This window comes from Cannabis sativa, chromosome 6 (assembly GCF_029168945.1).
Source record: "Cannabis sativa cultivar Pink pepper isolate KNU-18-1 chromosome 6, ASM2916894v1, whole genome shotgun sequence".
Lineage (NCBI taxonomy): Eukaryota > Viridiplantae > Streptophyta > Magnoliopsida > Rosales > Cannabaceae > Cannabis > Cannabis sativa.
This window is the reverse complement of record NC_083606.1, coordinates 54,933,260-54,954,931: the sequence shown is the minus strand read 5'-3', so window position 1 is coordinate 54,954,931 and position 21,672 is coordinate 54,933,260. Positions and strand designations below refer to the sequence as shown.

Sequence of the window (21,672 nt, the reverse complement as noted above, 5' to 3'; positions counted from 1 at the left end):
TGTGATAACTTAATTGATGAGTGAAGAATGAATACCTAAAGCTCTATATATAGGCTTAGAAAGTAACCACCTAAAGCTCTCTTCCCTTATCACACCCCTTAATAGCCGTATATCCTACTAGTATGACTCAAATTTTAAATAACATATCAACCCTTCTAACTATACCGTTCATGATCCCACTTAATAGCACATGTGTCAAATACTTAAGGAATAAAATACTTTTCTTTTTATCTTCAAAGTTACATATATGTAGGAAGGAAATGGTCTTCAAGGACTAACAAAAATGAGAGCTAATCTCTCAATGGAAGCCACGTTATCAACCTTCTCAAAATTCTTAATTTTCCACACACATCTCCACCTAATTGGAAAAAGTCTATTATATTCCATGCATTGCTCAAACTAACTATATGCCCACGTGTAGGTCTCTAATTCAAATCATAAACACTTAAATCATGCATATACTAATATTAATAATGAAAAAAAATAATAATAATTATATTAATCCCTTACAATATGTATGTAAATGTCTAGTCCCGGGATGAACTTGTATATTCTTAATAATAACATAGTACATAATACCAACATAATTTTTCTTAAATTCCTAGCCAAAAAAAAAAAAATATAAGGCCCAACAAAGTAAGAATACTTTCTACTTTAATTAAATAAAAATACCACTTTCTATTCTTTAAAAGATAGTAACATATTTTATGCAATCACTATTTCCACATCGAGTCATCTAGACTAACGTAATGGAAAATAATAACTAAATATTTTGGTTATTACAAAAAGAGACTGCCCAGACAATAGAACAAAATGGAAAAAATAATGAACACAAGGGAATATATTGGTTCAATGAGATCACGGTTTGCTTAGTCCATTGTTGCAAATCTAGTTTATTCATGTTGGATCACTCTCTTATATACAAAGCAAGTGTTCTTTTAGTTACACATAATTTGACCGGTTATAGAACCGTTTACAATTAATATTAACATTAAATTAGAATAAACGTAAAAAAATAAATAAAGAACATTTTAAATCCATTTTAATGAATATAGCAACATATGCGACCTATAGGGTGCGAGTTGCCTATTCATATTCTTGCACAAACTCGCAGGTTTTGGGTGTGTTCTATCTTTCTAAGCAGGGCTAATTAGCCTCATGCTAAGGTGTCTGCGTTCTATTTGAGTCGCGTATATGGACACCTCATATGCATCGACAACATGGAATACACGAGTCCCTATCGAGTTATTGAATACGCTTTGTCATTTAGACTAGTTCACTATGTAAAGAAGCGATCTTTACTTACTCGCAGGAGAAGGCTACCTAATCATCACATACGTCTTGGTATATGCACGACTTGTATAAATCTCTCTTAGTCTTGCTTATTTTATACTATGCGAGACACAGTATGTGACTAAACTCTGTTAAGGTCACATCATTTCGCGAGTTTGGGTCAAGCGAGCTCAACTCTCGGAGTCATTAATTGACAGCTCATCCATCCCTTGAGGATTGGACCCACATGTCAATTTCATAAGAGACTGATCTCGAATTTTTAAGTGAAAAATTCGCACTATAACACATTTATTAAATAATTTTCAACAATAGTTGATTTATTTGTTGACTTATTTTGGATGAGCACAACCACGTACAAAGTGCACTAAATCATTTTTTTTCCTTTGCCAAATTTATCACAAAATTTACAGCATGCATTGTGTTGATCTAATAGCATTAGCAACGCTCTGAAAAAGATGCTGCTAGATCAGTCGATTTTTCTCATATCTTTGATCAAAAATTAAATTTTCACATTTATCATTTCACAAAAGCTAATTAGCTATGCAATGACAATTACAATGTAAGATATTGGCTTCCATATGTCTAAATGAAAATTACAACCTTAAAGGGAAGATCAATCCACCGTCCAGCTTCACGACACGGTTTAAGGCTTTTGAATTCCAATGAAATGCTACTCAAGCAAGACAAGGGTGTTTCAAAATGTTGAGCCATTAAACCCAAAGAATGGTCGCTGCAACAAAAAATGAGTTATGGATAGATTACTGGACAAAACAGAATTATACAGAAGAATTGCTGTAAGAAGTTAATCAAAGTCGCACTAAATGACAATTGTGATGTATCAATCCACTCTCAATTATCAGCTTATCAGTTTGTAAATTAAGTTATTCAAATCAAGTATTTTCATAAGATAAATTCATGAATACCCTACCTCTCTCTCTTATTTGTCTTTGGGATAAATACCTGTATAAGTTTACAAAGATGATGTTTTTAATAGAAAAAAAAATGGCAACTGTGTGGATACGAATGAATATTGATTGTAATTGCATTGTTTTCTGCTTGGGTTGGGGCATGCATTTTTGTTGGTATTTTTTCTTCCATTCTAGAAATATATATATTTTCTGATTCTTCTCCTATATTAGTTAACTTTGATTGCGAAATTGTTAATGTGTAAAAAAGTTCAGACAAATCCAATAGACCAATGTTTATGAAGAGATTACAAACATTTGAAATGAGAAAATTGTCTTGGTTTTCTCTTTTTTCTTCATCAAAAGTTGTATCATTGGAAAATTGTCCCCGTGATCCAGAAAGAAATGACAAAATGATATGTATAAAGGGTAAAATTGTTGAAGGAAAAGACCATAACAGGACAAGTCAAATAAACATACCTGAACATCATAAAATTTGATATAGAAGCGAGAACTGTCAATGGAAAGCTTAATTTGAAGAATTTCTGCAATAGTTGAACTCAATTTTCCATTGACACTAGGTCCAAGGCCCCCAATGGAGATCAATTCCCCATAAGCAGCTGGTTCTTCAGTGCCAGCAAATGCAATAGGCACTCCTCCATTTATCAAAATCATCACATACTGAACCATTAGAGCACAAATTATAAGCACTAAATAAGAAAATAAGAGTTGCTTCAAGAAGGTGCACAATAATGTGACAAAGTTTGTCAATATTGGAACCTAACCTTACTGTATCGAAAGAAAGATCAATCTGGATCAAGTGTTTCCATACAAAATGCAGGCACAACGCTAAGATGCTTAAGCTATCTAGCACTATGATCTAGTGTTTTGCCGCACAAGGAAAAGGACCAAGAAGAAAGTCTAAAAGAATTTTTTTTTCTTCTAGAATTCAATAAAATAAATTTACAAAAGTTGTGAAATCTGTAAAATTACAATTAATTGAGCTTCCACTATCAGTCAGAATTATGTTTTACTTCCTTTCTAAAATCTATTGTTCATATTGAAATGAAACTTGGAAAACAAACTTAAAACGAAGCATGCTCATTTTATCGAACAGCTCGTGGTCACAACAAAAACCACATACCAAATTGAATACAGATATATATATTTAGATACATGTGCGTGTATATATATATATGAGAGAGAGATGCTTACAGATTCAGGTTTGCCAATGATTTTGGCAACAGCTTTGGTGGCGTCCTTGAGAATGTCGGAGGCGATGACTGCGTCGACTGGGACATTCGTGAAGAGGTTTAAGGTCGGCATTTTACACACACTCTCTCTCTGAGCTAAAGAGGAAGGTTTCTTGTTGTAAAACCAGACATTTGAAGATAATGTCCACTCCCCTTCAACTTCAACTTCAACTTCTTCTTTCTCAATTTTTCATATAATAAAACTACCCTTATACTTTTGCAATATTAGAAACTTAACCAAACATAAATTTGTGGACATTATCTTCAAATGTCTGGATTATTTATTTATATATAAGGAAAAAAACATAAATTTGTGCTAAAATACCCCTCAATTTTGGGTTTATTTATTTTTATTTTCTTGAAAACAAACGTAATTATATAGATGAAGGTAAATTGAGTCTCATAGTCATTATACACAATGGTATCTAGTATAGAGGAAGTCTCAATCCCATCAATTACATTTTGATTAAAAACCCACTTAACTAAATTGTGAACAACAAAATTAAAATATCTAGAAACTTTCAAAAAATTACATTCCAAAAAAGAGTTCATAAGACTTCTAAAATAAACTACATAGTTATTAATTTTCCACCTTAGGTTTAACCCCTTGACAACTTTAATAAGTATGTTAGAATTATATTTCACGATAACAAATTGCAAGTCTTTCTCTGCTGCAAGTTCCAACGCTAACATACAAGATACGACTTCCCCACTAAGATCATCTTCAACAGGTGTATATTTTAGGTTAAATTTGGTCCAAAATATACCATAAAGCTATATTTGACCCATTTTGTATTTGTACTCTAATCCATAAGGTGTAAATAAGCTATAAAAGTCAATATTACCATTAATACTCATCTAAAATATACAAAATAATTAATTTTATTTTAATACCTTATTTAAAGTCAATGAATAGTATTAATAAGTGACAAAGAGATAATTAAAAAATGCAGTATTTATTGTGAGCTAAAATTTAGCTCATGGTATCTTTTGTGCTAAATTTAGCACAATTTTTAGCTTGGGCCAAATTTGGAACACATTTTACATCACCATTGGAGTTAAATTTTAACAAAATGTTCTAAAAAATAGTAACACTTCATATTTATAGCTCTCCATTGGAGATGCTCTAAGAGCATTAGCAAAAAGCAGTTTCTTGGTACTAGCCCAAAGAACATTCCTTACATATCTAAAGCCATCACTACAAAAATCATAACCCCCTCTCTAATTGCTACATCACAGTTAAGTTTGATCCAGTCCATGAGCGGAGGAGCCCACTCAGTGACACTAGGAGAAAATTGTAATTGAGACATAAGAGAGTGAGCACAATTTGTATAATAATGAGCAATAGAATCAATATAATAATGTACACTATACATATAATTATTATGTACCTTGTCATTCTTTGCTCTCCATATAATGTCAACTATGATAGAAACATAGAAAAACACATCATCATCATTCACATCTCTTATATTCAAACTCTAAATGAATTTAACATAATTCCACAATATAGTCCCCGATTCCTGTACAAGAATGAGACCACCTAAATATTGAGCTTACTTACTTACGATTAAATATTATTATCAATTTATTTTATTTTATTATAAAATTACTAAAAAAATTATTAATTTTTTATACCATTTGATTGTTTACCTAAAAAAAAAGAGATTTAGCATAAATATAAATTTAATATTTTAGCCACAAATTTCTCTTCTTATATTAAATTTGACATGTTAGGGATTTGTCGCTCTATTTAGAGTGTGGTTTGGTTTGTGTATCCGTTTTTTGTTTGGCTATGGCATCTAGTAGTTTGACAGTTAGTGAGATTGAAGGTAGATGGGTTGAGATATCGTTGGAAGAGGAGGATGAGGTGGGTATATCGATGGAATGGGTAGAAAAAGAGGAAGTCGCTATTGATACTCGATGGTGTCTGGTTGGAAAACTTTTCACAGGCTGAGTTTTAGACTTTGATGTATTTCAGAATATGAAGGTCTTCTTATGGCAGCCAAGAAAAGACATGTATGTAAAAGAACTTGAGCCTAATTTGTTTTTGTTTCAGTTCTACCATGAAGTAGATATGATAAAGGTCTTGGTTGGTAGTTCTTGGACTTTTGATAAGAAACAACTTATCATTCCTTGGTTGAAACTAGGTGAGAATTCTCGTTTAGTAAAGCTTAATCATCTTGATCTTTGGGTCCATATTCATGATCTTGAACCAAGGTATATGTCTTTAAGGATTGTTAAAGAGATTGGAATTTTTATGGGGATATTTCTTGAACATATATGAATAACTTCACTGGAGAGGGTGTGAGTATATGCGAGTTCATATGTTAATGGATGTCAAGAAACTAATGAAAAGAAGATTGAAGATTTGGATGAATGATAAAACTTGGTTCTGGGCTAATTTTAAGTCTAAAAATATGTCTACATTTTGCTTCATCTGTGGGGTCATGGGAATTCAGAGAAGTTTTGTGCTAAGATTTTTTATAAACCTTTTCATCTACTCGAGAAATCTTATGGTCTTTACTTGAAGGTGGCTCCAAAGAAATCTAAGGGGAGTATAGGAGCCAATTGGTTCCAGTTAAGGGTCGTGGTGGGGCCATGTTAGGCAAGTGATTGAAACACAGGGGGTACATTTGGCACAAATATTGATCGTGGGAAGGAAGCTGATTTTTCAGGGTAATATTATAGGAAAAAAAGTCACCCATGAAAGGGGAAAGGAAGTTATTTCTAAGAATCAAGTGGGCTAAAATAATAGGGATATTATTAAGGAATTTAAATTTGGAAGTATTTTAAAAATGGGTCTTTGGTTATTGCTGACCCAAAAAAGAGGTGTCAAAATAATGATATAGTTATCATGCTAAATGGTGTTAATGGGCCTATTTAATGTAGAATGTGATGATATGAAGTAGGAAGTAGTTGAGGGTATTAATTTGTCAAAAAATGAGTTTTTGGCGGGTTCTGATGTCCAAGCTTGTTAAGAATTATGAGTAATTTAAGTTGGAATATTCGTGGACTTAGTTGTATAGCCCAATCTAATTTTTCTTTGTGAAACACTTTTTGAGAAAGAAATAATGGAGGGGATAAAGGCCCAAGTGGGTTTGGAAAGATGTTTTGTTGTTGAGGCCCAAGGGCACAATGAGAGTTTGGCTTTATTGTGGAAAAGAGAGGGTGATGTCGTATAGCAAGGCTACTCTAAACATCACCTTGATATTATCGTTCGTATGGAGGGGGAGAGAGTGGTATTTAATTAGGATTTACGTTGAGGCAATAGATTTCGACGACATACAACCAGTGATCTTTTTCAACCTCTGTGCTTTAAATCTCAATTATCGTGGTGCTTAATCAGTGACATGAACAATCTTGGGAGACATGATGGAAGAAAGGAGGGTTGAGGTATCTGAGCAAGCTTATCGAGGGATTTTATGAGTCTATGGTTGATTGTGGGCTTCAAAACTTAATGATTCAGGGATACTCTTTCTTTTGGAAAAAATGAGAAAATTATAAATCTTGGGTGGAGGAACATCTAGATAGGCTTTGGTTACATAAGATTGGCTTCATGTATTCTCTTCAGCTAAGCTCTATAATATTTAGATTTCTACTTTCGACCAGTGCCCCATTTTTTGGTTCCTTCTGTGATGAAGATGTGGGTGGGGAAGAGGTTTTTTTGGTTTGAAAATACTTGGCTCTGGGAGCCTATGTTTTAACAGTTTGTTAAGTCTTGTTGGAAATCGATGGGGTGGTGTAGTCTTCAGGAGAAAATTAAGGGTGTGGTGAGGCATTGGCTAAGTGGGGTGGAGATTTTACTATAAATTTCAAGAAGTGTATCAGTAATCGTAAGGCTCAAATTAAAAAATTTAAATAGAGACAAGATGGTGATTCAGTGCAAAAAGTTAAAGCTAGCGAGGATGAATTATGTGATCATTTAGCTCAATAGGAGGTATTTTGGAAGCAGTGATCAAAATATTGTTGGCTTGAGTGAGGGGATAAAAATAACAAACATGTTCACTCTGTGGCTAATGAAAGGAAGCACACAAATTTTATTCAAACATTACAAGGGTCAAATAGAGGTTAGGTGGATTAGGGTACTGGTTTGGATGTACTTATGGTTGACTATTGTTATCTCAAAATTCACACAAATGAAATGCACCTGGCAAGCTGACACGTGGTAGGGAAATTGAACCCTGGACGGAGTATTAAACCATAATGTACTGACTAGGCAAGACAATGCTAAATTAAATTGATGTATAAATGCTCAAAGTGATTATCACTTGAATGAGTTTAAGATCTCACCTCGCGCGAGCGATGTGAGCAGGCCACGTAACGCAAAAGGCTGATTTAAGGAATTCGCTAAAGATATTTTAGGACACTCGAGATAGTTAGCTTTAAAACCCTAAGTCAAAGAAGAATTCCACAAGGCATTAGATACTCAACCTGGTTGGAATATCAAGATACAAAGGACAAGATAACATCACCAAGACTAGAAGAGATGTATGAAATGAGACCAATGCATTTGCAATGGCTAATGGTCTCATAAAGCATAGAAAAATGAGGTTTTATGAGAGCAAGGCAAAACTTTTGGCCAGTTCTCGCATCACACATGAAGGTCCCAAATGTGTGACCAAGGCCATTTCCTTGGCCAGTGGTCACATATTGAGAAGAAAAAGAACCCCCCATGCAATTAAGCCTTCTCTCGTGGCTAGTGGTCGCATAAGAAGAAGTGAAAGATTAAGGCTTCATGCGACCATGGCTCCCCCTAGGGCTAGTAGTCGCATAAAATGATGGGAAAAGATAAGCCCTCATGTGACCAAGGCCAAACCCTAGGCCAATGGTCGCATATAGAGGGAAAGAAAGGGATCACATGTGACCATGGCATTTCCTAGGCCAGTGGTCGCATACAATGAGACGGAAAGGAGCTTGGGCATGCAGCCAAGGCCAAACCCTAGGCCATTGGTCGCATACCACATGGAAAAGCACTATTTGATGCAACTTTGATGTATTTGGGAAGCTATATGTGAGAAATGATCAAAAGATAAGTCATTGCTCCTTGGACATTTCGGGAGCCTTGAAAACCTTCAAGCTTGGACCAAGCTCTAAGACATTCTCAAGGTAACATAAAATGGCAAGTGTAAGTCATTATACATGACCAGTGGCCATTCTCATGCCACTGGTCGCATATGATATTATCTCCTTAAGTTATGGACTTCATTCAGTACATTTCTTGAAGACAGAAGCTTCCAAAAGCTTTTCAAATGTAAACTAACTTCGCAAATTAAGAAGATATTTACTTTTATGTAATTTATTTGTTAATTATTTAATTGTAAATGTGAAATATTGTAACAATTGTAGCCATTCTTCTGAAGTGTGAGGGAGTGATGGTCAGACCATAGTATTATAAAAGGCATTGACCTAGACTAGGGGATTCAGTCTTTTTGCTATCTGATCTCCTAATCGCATTCTAGTCTAGATGGTTAATCATTTCTCTTCGGTTAGTCGTACTCAAGAAAACCCTAGAGAAAATAAAAGAGATTTCCATTCTAACTTTCTAGCCACCATCATTGTGAGCCTGTAAGAAAAGAGATCTTGCCATTGAAATACTTAAATGCATTACTTTGGGAACATAACTCTGGTGTGTGTTTGAGCACTGAAAATAATAAAACTACAAGTGGACTAGCCCATTATTGCCAAATCAAAGGAGGTGAACCACAAAACTCTGTGTGATTCATTTTCTATTAGTAACAGTTTTACCATTGACAACCATTAAAGTTTGAGTTAAATTTTCTCGTTTACAACCTTCTTTGGTTAGTTGACGAAAGATTATGTTAAGAGATGATAAGTTTGGTTTTTTGGAAAAAGTTATGGCAACTAAAAGTCCCTCCTAAAGTAAAAGATCTCCTATGGCGAGCTGCTTCAAATTGTCTTCCAACAAAGAAAGGCTTCGCGATAAACATGTCAAGTGGATCTTTGTTGTCCGTTTTGTACTTTCTTTAATGAAGCTATAGTACATTGCTTAATTTCTTGTGACTTTGCTTGGGGATTGTTGGCAGAAGATGGATTTGGCCATGGTACATAGAGATTTTGCTTCCCTTTGGGACTGGTTTGAGGCTGCCATGGAGTTGGTTGAGGTAGACAAGTTGGCTCAGGTGGGTACTTTTTGTTGGGTGATATGGCGGGCTAGAAAAAGCTAGTTTGGGAGCAAAAAGGGCGAACAATTGACGAGGTGGTAGAGTTTGTTGTTCGAAATAGTGATTTGTGGGAACAAGCTCAAAATAAAGGTAATATACCTGTTTTGATCCAGTTTTTTCTGGCAATGGTATTGAGCCTTAGAGTAAACTAGCGTTTAATTGTATCAAAATTAACATAGATGCACTCATTTTTTAGACAAATTAGGTTTGGGGTAGGCTTTGTGGTGCGAGATTGGGAGGCTCAATTGTGAGGTGCTTCAACAGTTAATAGTCTGGGCAAGATGGCGTCAGAAGTTGTAGAGGAGGTTGGAATTAAAGAGGTGCTGAGCTGGGTTAAAATGCACAATTTTCATAGGTTGTTGTGGAGACAAATAGCCTAGTGGTCATTCAATCTATTGACAGTGACGTTAAAATGTTCTTAGCTTTTGGCCTTATGATTCAAGATTGTAAGAACTTGTTAGGTACTTTGACTAATGTTGTTATTTAGTTTGTTAAACATTCAACTAATCGAGCGGCACATGTACTTTCATGACAGTCTCGATTGTATGATGGATGCATGTTTACAAATGAGAATGCTCATCCAAAATTGTTATTTGTCATTTTGAGTGATTGCTCTTAAGTAACAAAGTTAATTTGAATTAAAAAAAAAAGGAAAAAGAAGAAAGGAGATAAAAATAACTTGTCAAATAATTTCATTTCTATTAAATTAAATATTTTAGTCACAAATTTCCCTTTATATTTTAAGAGATAATAACAACTTTTCAAGTTTATTATTTTTTTTAAATAAAATCATTTCTATTAATTAGAAATAAAAAAAATCTCTCATTTAATTTAATACACATTTTTATTTTATTTAAATTTGATTATTAATTATACTTTTTAATATTTAAATCAATAAATTATTTTTTAATTATTCTTTTTTCTTTCTATATATAATTATAAGAGGGACTTGCATAAGAGTTGAGACTATTGTGCATAAATGTGTTTATTTACTAGTAAAAGAATCGAATTAACCATCAGATTCAAATAAAAAAAATTTATTTACTTTAACTTGCAATAATTAAATCAGAATAATTATTATTCCCATTACATGTGTAGAACTATATAAAAAAATAATTAAATAAAAATAAATATAACAATTCATGATTTCAAAAGAAATAGGAGTGACAATCTCATCACTTGGGAATTGCCACTCTCATTCTTTAATTCCAAATTAGTGCAAAACCCAATTACCCACCTATTCCATTCTTATTCCTCAAGAGTCCGTTTGGTACACAAAATTAGACTGAATTGGACTAGAAAGATTGGACTGGACTGAACAAGATTGAATTATGCTAAAAGTAATCATGTATTTGGTTTAAGGATAAACTGGACTATTTTATTTATTTCCTTTAAAAAAAAATTAAATTAAAATAAAAATATAAAATGATAAATAAAAATAAAAATATATAATAATAAATAAATAAAAATGAATAATTCGTAGTAAAAAAAATAATTAAATAATTAAATTATAAAATTATAAAATAAAATAATATATCCTATATAATGAAGTATATATCATAAATATATAATAAAATAATTTATTATATTTTTTATTTAATAAATAATTAAAATAGTAAAATAAAAATACTTGAATAATATAAAATTATTTATGTTAAATACTAACTTAATCACTAATTTAAGATGAATATAATTTTTTTAATATATTTATATAAATTTTTTTAATAATTTAAAAATAATATATAATTTTATTATCATATTGTTTCTCTTAGAATCAATTTAAGTAACTATTATTTAATTAATAATATTTTAAATTTTGAAAACTTATATGTGATAATTCAAAATTATAAATGTTCACTAATTTTAATGTAAAAAAAAATACAAATAAATGTATAATAATTCTTTCATTTAAATTCTAATTAAACTTAAAATATATAAATAAAATTAAAATTAAAAAAAAACGATAAAAAAAAATCTCACCTGGATGGGATAAAAAATCTTAGACAGATGATATTAGCTAGATCTGTTATCGAGACTTCCAACATGCCCAAACACTAGACTGGACAAATTAACCTCTCTAATCCCTGCGTACCAACGGGCCCAAAAGAATTATAAAAGTAAACAAGATAATCAAGTGGAAATTACTTGTAATATGGATTTTTATATAATGTTTAGATATATATGGATAAATTTTAGTTTTAGGTAAGTCATGGTATTTTTCTATTTTAAATTATAATGTGGGTTTTTTCTTTCCATTTTTTAACTTTTTTTTTTATATATATTTTTCCAGAAAACCAATTTCTCTCTTACCTCTTTGTCTTCTCCTCCACCATTGTTCCTCTTCACCTCTTTGTCTTCTTCTCCATCTTCACCCCTTTCATTCTTAGGCGAAGGTTCTTCTAAAACTCATTTTCCCTTCTCTGAATATCATTAATTTTACACCTGTATAACATTGATGTGGGTCATTGATAGCAAGTAATGCACCACCTTGGTTATTGGTAGCAAGTAACGAATGACCCATGTCCAAATAAACCCGCCCCACTTAGAGAGAGAGAGAGAGAGAGAGAGAAGAGGAGACATTGATTTACGCCGCCGAAGTGAAAAGAGGAGCCTTTAAAACATCGTGAGGTCCCCATCGTCCTTGTACGCCCTTTGACCCCTTTTCTTCTGACAGCCACCTCTGCCCTCTCCTCTGGTTAGTTTTCTTGCTTCTAGTTTCCATGGAACTCTTCAACTATTACTCGGTGCTCTGCAAGTGTTTTATAAAATGTTTTAAAAGATCCCAAGAAAACTAAGTCATGGGTCTCTCACTTATGGCATTCAGTTTAATCTCAACGATTCTTAATCACAAGATAATTGTCTATTATCTGAATTTTCTTTACCAGTTGTAACTAATATCAGCTAAGTAACTCTACACAACAAAAGTTGTTTATCAGATTTTCATGTTGTTTCCTTGACAGGGGATAGTATTGATTCTCGTATTATTATATTGCATTTTCTCTGATGTAAAGGTAATGATTATAGTGCATTTTAAACTACTTCTTCCAATTGAATGATTCCAACTACTTGATATGTCAAATATAGTAGTAGGTTGATGCAATTTCAGTCAAGCAAAACTTACTTAATTAGTTAAGGCTTCTACTTCTCATAAATACACATACACTATCACAAACACTAATTCTCGTCTTTTATCCTTGACTGCACCTTCATTTTGTTTTTTTATTTAATAAGTGTGATAATTTTTAATTGTTTCTGAGACAACGGTGATTTGTGTTTGACTTTGCAACTCTGCTTCGTACGACAATCCCTATTATCTGTTTCTTGGTTACTTTGTTTACTGTAATGAAATTGTAAGTCATACTTTTTAATTTTATTTTTTTAGGTCATTAATCATACTAGAGAATGTTTTCATCTGATTTTGAATCTCCTATGAAGAAAACATCTAAAAATACGCAATCCCCTTCTTATACTCGTGGTATTAAAAGAAAGTGCATTGGTGAAACTTCTAAATGGAACAAGGTTTTTTCTAATTATTCTCTTAAAGTACCAAGCTACTTATTTTCCATGCTCTTTTATTTAATATCAGTTTATTCATGATTTATTTTCAATGATCTTTTATGTTAAAACTTAATGAGCTCTCGAAAAATGTTAAAATTTAATGTCATTCGTCTTAGATCAGACTAATTTGAAACTTTTATTTATTTAGATTTAAATTTATCTAATCTTTTTTTCCCTAGTATTGCAGCTTACATTTAATAATTTACCAAGTTACTTTTATTAATTTATGCAGGTTCCTCAATATATGATTTCCCAAACAAAGCGATTTGGAACAAAAGTACAACTTTCAATGATCTCTTTGTAATTTCCGACCTGAACACTACTTTCACTAATAAATAGACGGAGCTATTTAAAGCAACACCTTTTGGACATTTTTTAAAATTTTCAAAGGATCTTAAATTTACTACTAGAAAATTTGGTTTTAGTGACACACATTGAGTAACTCTAAAAATCTAAAGTGACACTTTAACGCGCGTCACTAATGAGGCTGACTGGAAAAGTAGTTCTTAGTGACGCTCCAAACGTGTCACTGAATGCTTTTGCACTCATTGTCTCCGCGTCACTATAGGGGTACAGTGTCAGATTTTGTCAGACTAGAAAAGCAACAGCCACACACATGGAGTGTCACTATATCCTATTCTTCTTTTTTATTCTTTTTTTATTAATATTTTTAGAGATATAGTGACACACCAAAAGTGCCACTATATTATATATATATTTAAAAAATATAATAATTAATTATTTTAATTCAAATTTTATATATCATAAATAATAATTTATAATAATTATATATAAATATAATTTAATATAACAATAATAATTTTAATTCACTAAATGTAAAATTTATATAAATTAGACCATTATAATAATTCATGTCAACACAACTGTTGCCCCTGAATTCGCCCAATATACGTGGACCAGTCGAAAAGGGACACGTGGATCAGATAACTTGTAAATATTTGATAAGTCTTTGTATGCCATAAGGAAGCACCCTAGGCATAGGTCCCGGAGGAGGCACCCGGAGTGCAAGGTGCTCCCGGAAGCTCGCATAGCATGAAGCCTCTCCGGGATGTGTCAGGCCTCTCCTGAGCAATCAAGTCGCATTTAATGCCGCATGGGAGGAAGCGTGTTGGGACTGTAACACGCAATAAAGTCTGACGGCACAACCCCCAAACGAGGCGCTACAGTAATGATCATTTAAGTCTAGCGACGGCTACTCTGCGAAGAGTCACGTCAATCACAAGGCAAAAAGGACATTCCTCATAAAAACCCTACAGCACCTAGGGATTTGACCATGCATCACCCATGGTATATTCATTGGGAATACCCAACTTTATGGATACTTGCAGATACATTTGTAAGAACAATCCTAGGGATCACCCCACCAAAACACTATAAATACCCCCTCAAAGCTCATTTAATGGGGTCGAGAATCTTGGGTTGCATAAGAGCAAGAAGAGAAAATACTCACCAAGAACATTCTCTGTATTTATGAGAAGAACATTCTCTCAAGTGTGGAATCTGTATTAAATACATCCATTAATAACAAAGACTCGTGGACTAAGGCTCATTAACGCCCCAACCACGTAAAAATCCTCATCTCGCTTTCTTACAGCTCTTTACTATAATCATATTTTAATAGTTGCCGAAAATCTCGGTCAACATTTTGGTGCTTTCATTGAGAGCTGAGGAAAGCTGCTACATAACAAGCATTTGACTTCACAAGAATGGTGGAGACAAGAAGTACACGTCATCCTCGCCCTCTGGAAGATGCTCAAGATCCAAATGAGGAAGATGTGGCCTCAAGAGCGGCAGAGGAGTCCGAGGAAGAAGAAGAAGAAATAGTCCCCGACGAGAACTACGAGGAAAACCTCGACGAGTATGCCTACGACGGAGGAAGTTACTCAGAGCTGGTACTCCTCAGACAAAAAGCTATCGATCATGAAGCCGAGATCGAAGCTCAGAAAGCGCAAAACCAAAAAATGCAGGAAGTGATGCTAGCCATGCAGAAAGCCATGGAGGCAGCTGGTATTCACGTGCATCCCAAGGCAACGGCCGCTGGGCTCGACGGAGAGCCAGCGACGTCTTCGCCTAATTCCCAGCAGCAAAGACCTAGGGAGCCTAGCCCTATAAGGCACCCTGCTGAGGAAAATCAAACAAAAAACCCTTCTTCTACCCCTGGGCGAAAGAAAAAGGTGCAGGATCCGCGAAGGGTCCGCTCAGATTTCCCTAAAGGGAAAGGTCCGCAGAGGGGCAAGCCCCAAAGAGGGAGTCTTGGCCCTCAGGATCGAGGGGACCAGAAAAGCGTTTCTGTGCACCAGGAACCAGGGGGTAGAGGAAGAAGAGGACAGAGATGTCCTCCCATTGATCTGAGAAATCAAATCAATGGGAATCAAGGTGACCTCCGGGATCACCTTGACCAAAAAAGATACAGGCCCGTGGTTTCCTCGGGTACGTTAAACGAAGGGATTATGGCGGAACTTGCCATACTTCGAAAAGACATTGCTCGAGTCTCCCGGAGGCAGAAGGGAGACGACTCCGACTCGGACAGCGAGGATCGGGAGCCGTGTGCCAAGCATATCCTGGAGGCGGAGCTCCCTAAAAACTTCAAGATGCCCGAAATGGCGGCATATACTGGGAACTCCGATCCCAGTGACCACCTGTCACGGTTCAACCGTGTCATGACAGTCATGCGGGTCAGCAATGACGCCAAATGCTTGTGCTTCCCCCTCACTCTGAGCGGATCAACGGAGGAATGGTTCAAAAAGCTGGAACCAGGATCCGTGGGTTGTTGGAACAAACTCCAAACCAACTTCCGGAGACAGTTTGTAGCCGCCAGAAAGGTTAACTTGGAGGTTAGTGCCTTGACCAACATCAAACAACTGCCCACCGAGACCTTGAAGAACTACATCAAGAGGTTCCGAGAGGAAGCCTCGAAGACCAAGAAGGTTGATGATGGACAACAGCTTGCACTTCTCCAAGCAGGAATCCGCACTGGGACTCCCTTCTGGAATGAGTTACAGCAAGAAGGCGCTGCTAGCCTCCAGGACTTCCAGAAGAGGGTCCAAAAAAATATTAACCTCGAAGAAGCCCAGATCGTGGCTTACGGAGGCTATTATCCCACCGGGATAGCAGGATACATGCCAGGAGTGTCGCCCCTGCATCGCCCCCGACCGCGACTCCACAAATAAGTGGCATACAGTTCTCTGCTACTCTCGGATACAGCCAGGGCCAAGCTTTGGCACCGGCATCTTCCCATTACGGCAACCCGTCCGGGGTGAATGGACGAGCTCCTTCACAGGCTGCCCCGACTGCTAGCTTAACAGGCCCTACCCAGGGGTCGAGGAGCAAAAGGTCCTCCAAGGGCAGCACCCGAACGGGAGAGAAGCGCCAGAAGAAGGGATACACACCCCAATATACTCAGTACACAGAGCTCACGGACTCCCAGGAACGTGTGTACTTTGCCACTAGGCAAAATACGCACTACCGGAGACCCCAGCCGTTGTACAAAGACAGCTCCCGGAGAGATCCGAGTAAAAGATGCGAGTACCACAACGACATTGGTCATAGCACCAATGAATGTAAGAATCTCAAAGACGAGATTGAAAATCTAATCCGCTTGGGCCACCTCTATGAGTGGATCAAAAATAGGTTGCCCCACCTTAATCCAAGGCAGGTGGCCGGGGGTATGCCTCCGGGAACACCAGGGGGTACAGCAGGAGTATTGCCTCCAGCTGCTCCCGCAGGTGACACCCAGCATATTCCCGGGCTACCGCCCCGGCCTAATGGGCGGGTAGCCATGATCTCCGGAGGTCCCCACATCGGAGGAAACACTCGCAAGGAGCGAAAACGATATGTCGAGGCCGCGAAACACAATGAGGTGTGGGAGGTTACTCAACTCCCAGCTCAAAGGCCTCGGCTAATGGACCAACCCATAACGTTCACGGAGGAAGACGCCAAGACGGTGCGTTTTCCTCACCACGACCCGCTGGTCATAGAGACCCCCATCGCAAATAAAGTAGTGGCTAGGGTCTTAATTGACAATGGGAGTTCCGTGAACCTGCTCTTCAAAGAAGCCTTCACTGCGATAGGATTGACCGACCGGGACCTCTCGCCTAGTGGGTCACAGCTCACGGGGTTTAACGGGACGACGCTTATCCCGATGGGAAAAGTAAGGCTCCCGGTTACCCTGTGCCCGGATACCCCCCAGAGTACATTTAAATATTGCACCTTCGTGGTGGTAGACTGTCCAACAGCCTACAACGCGATCCTTGGCCGGCCGGCCCTAGTGGACTTTGGTGCAATTACTTCAATCTGACACTTGTGCCTAAAATTCCCTACCCAGGAAGCCGGAGTCGGAACTGTGAGGGGAAATCAGGAAGAAGCCAGGCAATGTTACAATGTTGCCACCCACCTACCTGTACTCATGGTCCGGGAGTCCCCTGAAATAGAGAAGGCTGAAGAGGATGAGTTGGATCCTCGCATAGGATCCGAAAGGGTCGTGGAACCAATGGAGGACGTCGAAGAAATACCAGTGTGCGACGACGACTCCACTAAAGTACTCCGGATAGGGAAGAGCCTGGATCCGGAGGAAAAAGACAAAATAATAAAAACACTGAAGGGCGCCATCGACATCTTTGCATGGCGCCAAGAAGACATGACCGGCATAAGCCCTCATGTCATCACCCATGTACTCAATGTCAACCCGGACATGTCCCCTGTACAGCAAAAGAGACGCCCGCTCGACTCGGTGAAAGCCGAGGCCTTAGAGAAAGAGGTGGACAAACTTTTGTCCAGTGGCATGATCCGCGACGTGTACTATCCGGAATGGCTGGCCAATCCGGTCCTGGTGCCCAAGCCGAACGGGACTTGGCGAGTTTGTATAGATTTCACAGATCTAAACAAAGCCTGCCCAAAGGACTGCTTCCCGCTACCCAGGATCGACCAGATGGTAGACGCCACGTCCGGATTTAAACTCGTCCGTCTTTCATGGATGCCTATGCCGGGTACAACCAAATAAAAATGCATACGGCGGACAGGAGTGCACTAGCTTCAGGACCGATAAGGGGGTATACTGCTACCTAGTCATGCCTTTCGGATCGAAAAACGCCGTGAGCAACCTATCAAAGAATGGTTAACCGGATGTTTAAAAGCCTCCTGGGACGAAACATGGAGGTATATGTAGACGACATGCTCGTCAAATCCAAAGCATGCAACAGCCATGCAAGCGACTTAGAAGAATGTTTCGAAGTCGTCCGGAGATACGGTATGAAGCTCAACCCGAAAAAGTGCACCTTTGGGGTCAAGTCAGGAAAATTTCTGGGCTTCATAGTCAGCCAAAGGGGGATCGAAGCAAACCCGGAGAAAATCCAGGCTCTCCTGGACATGCCATCCCCCAGGAAGCATAAAGACGTGCAGAGCTTGACCGGAAAGGTAGCCGCACTGAGCCGCTTTATCTCACGATCCACGGACAAGTGCATACCCTTCTTCAACGTACTGAAGAAATGCCAAAAGTTCGAATGGTCGGATGAATGCGAGGAGGCATTCAAGAGGTTAAAAGACCACATGGCCAAACCTCCTATCCTATCAAAACCCGTCCTTGGAGAAGACTTGTTCCTTTACTTGGCCGTCTCCGAGTACGCGGTTAGCGCTGCCCTGGTCCGGGAGGAAGAAAAAATTCAGCACCCCGTGTACTATGTCAGTAAGCGCATGATAGGGGCCGAGACAAGGTACCCGGTCATTGAAAAATTAGTGTTCTGCCTCCTGATGGGATCAAGGAAGCTGAGGCCATACTTCCAAGCCCATCCGATCAAAATCTTGACCAATCACCCGCTCCGGCAAGTTCTCCAGAAGCCTGAAGCATCCGGAAGACTCCTCAAGTGGGCAATGGAGCTAAGTCAATTCGACTTACACTACGTACCCCGGATTTCCATAAAAGGCCAAGCCTTGGCAGACTTCATTACCGAATGCAATGAAGCCGAGGCAACAGCTAATACACCGCTACCACCAATCCCCACCTGGAGGGTGTTTGTAGACAGAGCTTCTAATGAGAACGGTTCGGGAGCCGGAGTGGCTATGATATCACCAACTGGACTGCGGCTCCAGGCAGCACTCCGATTTAACTTCACAGCTTCAAACAATGAAGCCGAATACGAAGCCTTAATAGCAGGGCTGAAATTGGCAAAAGCTGTAGGAGCCAAAAGAGTGGAAGTCTATAGTGACTCTCAACTGGTCGTAAACCAGGTATCCGGAGAATACCAAACTCGCGGCGAGAGGATGGCCGCGTACGTAACAATAGTCCGAGAACTGCTCCACGAGTTCACCGACTATAAAATAGAAAGAATCCCCCGAGAAAAGAACGCTCACGCGGACTGTCTGGCTAAGTTAGCTTCGGACAGCGAAATCGAAGAGCTGGGGGTAGTACCAGTGGAACGCTTGGTAGAGCCAAGCATCAAAATAAAAGAGACCACACTAACGGTTGGGCAAGAACCCAGCTGGATGGTCCCCATCATAAAATACATAACCACAGGTGAGTTGCCCCAAGAGAGGGCACTGTCTCGAAAGATTCAGTATCAGGCTCATCGTTATGTAATGATGGACCAAATTCTCTACCGGAGAGGACTCAGCATGCCTTATTTAAGGTGTGTATCGGACCCTGAAGCTAGACAAATCATGCTAGAGGTCCATGAAGGGTTCTGTGGAGATCATACGGGAGGACCCAGCCTCTCAAAGAAAATATTGAGGCAAGGGTACTTCTGGCCAACAATGAAAAAAGATTGTATAGACTATGTCCAAAAGTGTGACTCGTGCCAAAGGTACGCGAACATATCGAGAGCTCCTCCAAACGAGATCACCCTGATGAGCAGCCCCTGGCCCTTCGCGGTCTGGGGAATAGATCTCATCGGGTCTCTACCTACGGGGAAAGGAGGGGTAAAATATGCAATAGTAGCAGTAGACTACTTCACTAAATGGACAGAGGCTGAGCCTATGAAGACAATAACTGCTAAGAAGGCGTTAGACTTTGTTATCAAAAACATAGTGTGTCGATACGGCTTGCCTCACAAAATAGTCTCAGACAATGGAAAGCAATTTGATTGCGAGGAATTTACCGACTTCTGCAACCAACACGGAGTAGTGAAAAGCTTCTCCGCGGTTGCCAGGCCTCAAACAAACGGCCAGGCGGAAGTGGTCAATAAAATCCTAAAGGTCACCTTGAAAAAGAAGCTGCTGGCCTGTAAAATTAACTGGCCTGAAGAATTGCCAAGGGTATTATGGGCCTACCAGACGACCCCCAGAACCACAACCGGCCACTCGCCCTTCTCAATGGCGTACGGTTGTGAAGCAATGGTCCCGGTAGAAACATTATTCCCATCCCACAGGAGGACGACTTACGATCCTGCCACTAATCAGGCACTGCTCCAAGAAGCTTTGGATCAAGTCGAGGAACTCCGGGATGAGTCTCAAATACGGATGGCTGCTTATCAAAAGAAGGTGACCAAGTATTTTAACTCCAAGGTTAAAAATAGAAAATTTGCTATTGGGGATATGGTCCTAAGAAGGGTTTTCCCAGCCACCCAAGAACCCGGAGTGGGGGTACTTGGACCAAATTGGGAAGGACCATATGAGATCGAGGACGAGATCGGTTCCGGCACTTACAAACTAAAAAGAATGGACGGAACCACCGTCCCAAGGGCCTGGAATGCCGATCACCTCAGAAAATATTACCAATAGCGAAATAAAACTTAGACTTTGTTCAAAGGGTTTGTACCGTCCAAATGTATACCTCCTCTATATTAAATAAAACTGAGTGCCTTAAAAACAAAGTTTCTATGCCACTCAGGGGGGTACTAGGGTATACCGCACGGACGAACAGAAAAACAAACTAAGTAAAATATCCTGACCCAAAGGGCAGGTCAAAGAGTATGCACAAAAATAAAAAGCATAAGTATAAAAATCCTGATCCAAAGGACAGGTTAAAAAAAAAAACATAAGTGTGACAAAAGAAAAGATCACATAAAAAATATCCTGGCCCAAAGGGCAGATCATATACATATAAATGGCCCGGGGACATGCCTTAAAATATAATTGTCTCCCCTCCAAATGAAAGCTGCTACCTATATGTAAATTGTTCTAAGGCAGCAGCAAATATGTACAAAAAAAAAAGAGTTATAAAAGAAACGGGTGGAATCTTGGTCAGTTGTACGACAGCTCAGTCAGCCCGGGGAGGAAGGCGAGGTCTAATACGCGCCTCTAGCGCGGCATCAAGCTTCTTCTTCTTTTCCCGAAATTTGGCAATCATTTCCTCGGGTTTGGGATAAAAAGTAAGCTTGATATTCTGATCATTGGTGGACCAAGCCATGTAAACACCATCGTCGAAGCGCTTCGGACACCGGGCGCAGGAAACGGGAGAGAGGAGCTCGGCCCTCTTGGCCTTCCTGGTGGATTGTTCTTTGAAATCCCTAAGCTCCTTCAACTCCG

The 21,672-nt window shown here is 38.3% G+C and overlaps 1 protein-coding gene across 2 annotated transcripts; it reads right to left on the bottom strand.

The window, feature by feature from the left end:
• Window positions 1-1,749: 1,749 nt before the first annotated feature.
• LOC115724688 (uncharacterized) lies at window positions 1,750-3,672 on the bottom strand. Of its 2 annotated transcripts, XM_030654026.2 has the most exons (3): window positions 3,414-3,657; window positions 2,679-2,879; window positions 1,750-2,023 (listed from the first exon to the last, which is right to left on the bottom strand). In XM_030654026.2, the coding sequence occupies exons 1-3, from the start codon at window positions 3,522-3,524 to the stop codon at window positions 1,988-1,990; spliced, it is 348 nt and encodes a 115-aa protein (XP_030509886.1). In that variant the 5' UTR covers window positions 3,525-3,657; the 3' UTR covers window positions 1,750-1,987. The 2 variants fall into 2 exon arrangements, with proteins under 2 accessions (XP_030509886.1, XP_060973284.1); XM_061117301.1 differs by having other exon boundaries at window positions 1,750-2,879; window positions 3,414-3,672.
• Between the last annotated feature and the right edge of the window lie 18,000 nt (window positions 3,673-21,672).